At 40.8% G+C, this 5,113-nt stretch overlaps 1 protein-coding gene across 1 annotated transcript in view; it reads right to left on the reverse strand.

Moving 5' to 3' along the window:
• Positions 1-488: 488 nt before the first annotated feature.
• The window catches only part of LOC101861168, a gene marked incomplete at its 5' end in the record, with an annotated part of 17,534 nt that continues 12,909 nt past the window's right edge, over positions 489-5,113 (reverse strand). Inside the window, 2 exon segments of the mRNA XM_013089659.2 lie at positions 489-809; positions 4,504-4,645. Of these exon segments, the coding sequence (XP_012945113.1) occupies positions 634-809; positions 4,504-4,645 (318 nt within the window).

The following is a 5,113-nucleotide window of genomic DNA, read 5'->3' on the forward strand; positions in this document are numbered from 1 at the left end:
TCTCCCTTTTCATTTCCTTCTCTTTCTCTCATCACCAATTCTACTCTGTCTGTCTCTCTTTCTGTGTCTATAAATAGTTCTCTGTCTGTCTGTCTGTCTGTCTCTCTTTCTGTGTCTATAAATAATTCTGTCTGTCTGCCTGTCTCTCTTTCTAAGTCTATAAATAATTCTCTCTCTGTCTGTCTGTATCTCTTTCTGTGTCTATAAATAGTTCTCTGTCTGTTTGTCTGTCTGTCTGTCTTTCTGTGTCTCTATATCTCTTCCTCTCTGTTTGTCTGATTCTCTCTTTCCCTCTCTCTTTCTGCGTCCCTTCTTATATCCCCCCTCCTTTCCTCTATTTTCTCGCTTTCACTCTGTCTGCCTGTCTCTGTATTTTTGAGTCTCTATATCTTTTCCTCATCCTCCCCCCCCCCCCCATTCTGCTCTCTGATCCTCTCTCCCTCTCTCTCTCTCTCTCTCTCTCTTTTTCTCTCTCTTTCTCTCTCTCACACACAAACATACATTCACTCACTCAAACACACACACACAGTCCCTCCCTCCCTCACACACACACACACACACACACACACACACACTCCCTCACTCTCTCCTGGCTTCAACTACCATCCGTCCGCATCTCGTTAGGCCAGCAGCTCATAACTGCGGCAGGGTGGGGGGAGAAGAGAGTGAGGTATGTTCTGCCAACGATTCCTCCCTATCCTCCTCCTCCTCCTCCTCCTCATCCGATAACGAAGTAAGAGGAGCAGCCACAGCGCCAGCAAGCATTTGGTAAATGTGCTGTTTGGCTTTACTCTCTCGTCTTATGCCTCCTGAAAGGGGACGGAAATCTTGAAGCATTTGCATTATATGAACCGCAGATTACCATAACATGGTTAGAAAAATAATAAATTTTTCTAAAATAATTTTTTTTAGGTAAAAAAAAGCTCATTATACTGATAAAACTTATCAAAAACACATTCAGAATAGAACCTTCAATTCTCCTCCAGATATGAATATAACGGAAAGTAAACGTAAAGAGTAATCTTTTAAGGGGAAAAAAAAGAAACAAAAAAAAAACAACAGAATGCATGGTTAGTAATATAAAAAAAAAGCAGTAATTCCCATATCTAACCTCATAAATTAAAGTGGGAAGATCACACTAGTTCAATAGTTTAAATTCGAAAACGAGGAAGAAGAAGAAGAAATAGTTTAAATATCTAGGATAATCAGTCTCTTTGTGTCTTTCGTAGCAAAATTTCTCATCCATCTGCTTGCTAGGCCAGTCATTATGGGTTCACTTTTAAGGACAAAATAACACAGGAGGCAAACCCTAAACATCACAAGAGGAGAGACAGTAAGATCATATGTGAGGCAGCGTGGCAGAATCAGGCTCTCATCAATTTTTGGGCATGTAGAGTTATTGGTATCATCTTAAAGCATGTTCATTTGTTTTTATTTGGGTGGAAAAAATATAAATGTATCTTGAATACATGTCGATATATTTGCGCATAAAGGAGGTGGGGATCTCCTGTTTTCAGAGGTAAAATAAGTGAGAAAATGGCCGTCAAAGATTAGTTATTTCCTTAGCTTAAGTGCCCGTGATAACTGAAAATTAACATTTTTTGTGCCTTTAATTGTTTTTCAGAAAAATCCACATGGAAATGAGTTCTTTAATGGGCATGAAAGGTGTTGAGCCAAAAAAAAAAAAAATTTGATACAAATTCACAAACCTGCGGAAAAATGCAAGTTTCTTCACTTTGATTATTTTGACGAGAGCCTGATTCCATCGCGCTGCCTCACATATAAGAGCAGCTCTTGGCATGGAGGACTACCTTCATCTCACAGAAAAACAAAGAACAGAACGGTTTGGCCACCTGTTCAGAAAAGCAAACCACCTAGTTAGCCGACCTTGTGGTGAGACATAACACGAAGAACTCACTCAAGGCTCACTGGAAGAGATAGGTCATGCTAAAGGATGGATTGAGTGGGAGGTCAAGGGAACCCCGAGAAACTACAATATCTCTATTGAAAGAGCTTTAGAGTCGGCCTACCAGAGAAAACTGCAAACTACAATATCTCTATTGAAAGAGCTTTGGAGTTGGCCTACCAGAGAAAACTGCAAACTACTATATCTCTATTGAAAGAGCTTTAGAGTCGGCCTACCAGAGAAAACTGCAAACTACTATATCTCTATTGAAAGAGCTTTAGAGTCGGCCTACCAGAGAAAACTGCATCCCCCCCATGACACTCAACGACAGCAGTGGATGAAAGAGGAGAAGTTTAAAGTAGAATTACATCCCATCCCAAACATTTCCCAGAAATAAAACTAATTGCAATAGCTTAGGTGCCTACGAACAGTTTCAACAAAATGAGACCAATCTTTAAAAACAAAAAACAACAACCCATCTCCATGACAACTAAAACAAGAGTACTAACTCTCTAAGACAAAGAAGATACACGTCTGATCAGCAGCAATCGTACACATATCAAAGACAGGAATCTGCTGATTGCAGGTAATGAGATAAAAGGCTATGCTTGGTCAACCTTTCTGCAGACTTGCCTACTGTTACGGATAATCCATAACTGTAACGGGAAAATAATATTGGAGTTACAGAAAGCTGAAATATGTTACGGAAAACTTCATCCATTAAAAAAAAAGAAAAAAAAAGAAAAATGAAAAAATAATAGCTGGGGAACACAACTTGGAACCCGGTTAAATGTCTTAATCCTGCGTAAACGCAGCTAATGAGTGCAATTGATCATTGACCTATAAGGCTCGTTGAAGCAACAAGCATGCTGCCTGCAACTATGCCGCTGGGTTTACGGGAAGCTCACCGGGTCACGATTGTGTCAGGAGGTCAATAGTCTTTGGTTTGTTTTTCGTTAAAGTCAAATATTTTCAGTGACTACGCCCTTGTCAAAGGCCAGAAGAAAAGGGTGATGTTGAAAATGAAAACAAAGCAAAAGGTGGTGCGAATGATAAGCCCTAAAGCCCCTAATAATAGCCTATCGCACTAGGATTTCGCAAGTCACAACGGCGATAGATCTCGTCATTTGAAGTTTACGTGCAACCGATGAAAAGCAAGTCAGTTAGCTATGCTTAGTCTTCCATAAGGTAAATAGGCCTACTATGTTATAGAATTTTATCATTTGACACGCAAGTTGTTAGCGATCCAGTAACATCTGAGCGTTAACTCTTCTGCAATGTTACTGATTTTTAAATTTTAAAGTAGGCAAGTCTGCCTTTCTGCACCAGTGCGGGCTATGAAAGGTGGACAATTACCAGAGACAGTGGAAATAAAACAGGAGGCACAAACATGTGGTTTCTTCGGAGACTTGTCGATAATTTCGTGCAAGACAGTGAAAATAAAACAAAAGAAACAAAAACTACGGTTTCTTCGGAGACTGGTGACAGTTTCATGGAAGACAGTGAAAATGAAATGGAAACACCCCACACGCATACACACACAAAAATGGTTTCTTCATTGACTGTTGAAAATTTATGGAAAGCAAAGAAATCAAATGAGGTAGCACTTATGAAGCCCGCGTAGATCGTTCACACAAGAAAAAAAAATTCAGATGCGACAAATGCAGTTTCTGGGACACACAGATATCGTCATAAAGGTCTGGAACATCTTGCTCTTGTTTGAAAAGCAGGGGAGGCAAAAGAGGCAGGGGAAGACCAATAGCAACTGTTACTTAGAGAACCAGAACAGATGGACGACAAGGAAGGACGAGGACAATATCCACAGCACCATGTAAATCTCCGCTATACGTACACCATTTTGAAAAGTGACGTACGACAGAGCCGTACATGGAGCAGTCGAAATAGTTGGGCGTTATTTTTTTTTTGAGCATCCGGCGAAGAAATGAAAGGCAAACCATGATCACGGATGTCTGCTTCAGATCTGGCACTTTATGATGATGGTCCATGTTTTAGTACAGAATTTTTAAATACATTACCTAAATGTACAGTGCTCTTTGAGTCTGTTTAGTGTCTTGATTATTGGGTGAAAATGTCAAAGGATAAGAACGCCCCATTGGGGATTCGAACTAAGATCTTCGGGTGTGTGTGCGTTTGTGTGTGTGTGTGTGTGTGTGTGTGTGTGTGTGTGTGTGTGTGTGTGTGTGTGTGTGTGTGTGTGTGTGTGTGTGTGTGTGTGTGTGTGTGTGTGTGAGCATGCATGTGTGCGAGCATGTGTGTGTGTGCGCATCGCTGCAAACATGTGTATGAGCATGTGTGGAGTGTGCGTGCATGTGTGTGTGAATGTGTGTCCGTGTACGTGTGTGTGTGTGTATGTATGTATGTGTGTGGGTGTGTGTGAATGAGTGCGTGTGCATGTGTGTGTGTGTGTGTATGTGAAGGTGAGTGTGTGAGTGTGTGTATGTGTAATGTGAGTGTGTGTATGTGAAGGTGAGTGTGTGAGTGCGTGTGTATGTGTATGTGTAATGTGAGTGTGTGTATGTGAAGGTGAGTGTGTGAGTGTGTATGTGTGTAATGTGTGGGTGATGCGTGGCACCTACCTGTATGTCTGCTCTCGGAGAGGAGGGAACTTCTCCGTCTGCCTGCCGGGTCACCGGGTTTGGGTACCTGGCTCTTGAGGGAGAGGAGGGTGTTGGGCCCTTTCTTGTCCCTGTCTATGACTCCGACCTCTGACCTCTGTCTCTGGGAAGAGAGAAAACATACACAGCTGGATAAGACAAGATAAGACAAGACAACATAAGATAAGATAAGATGAGAAAAGATAAGAAAAGATAAGATGAGATAAGATGAGATAAGATGAGATGAGATAAGATGAGATGAGATGAGATGAGATGAGATGAGATGAGATGAGATAAGATGAGATGAGATAAGATGAGATGAGATAAGATGAGATGAAATAAGATGAGATGAGATAAGATGAGATGAAATAAGATGAGATGAGATAAGATGAGATGAGATAAGATGAGATGAGATGAGATGAGATGAAATAAGATGAGATGAGATAAGATGAGATGAGATAAGATGAGATGAGATAAGATAAGACAAAACAGGAAAACATAAGATAAGATGTTGTTGTTGTTGTTGTTAGCGATCCAGTAGCATCTGAGCGTTAACTCTTCTGCATGATGCCATTCGGTAATAGCTGCATGT

The sequence above is a fragment of the Aplysia californica genome, unplaced genomic scaffold, assembly GCF_000002075.1.
Source record: "Aplysia californica isolate F4 #8 unplaced genomic scaffold, AplCal3.0 scaffold01010, whole genome shotgun sequence".
NCBI lineage: Eukaryota > Metazoa > Mollusca > Gastropoda > Aplysiida > Aplysiidae > Aplysia > Aplysia californica.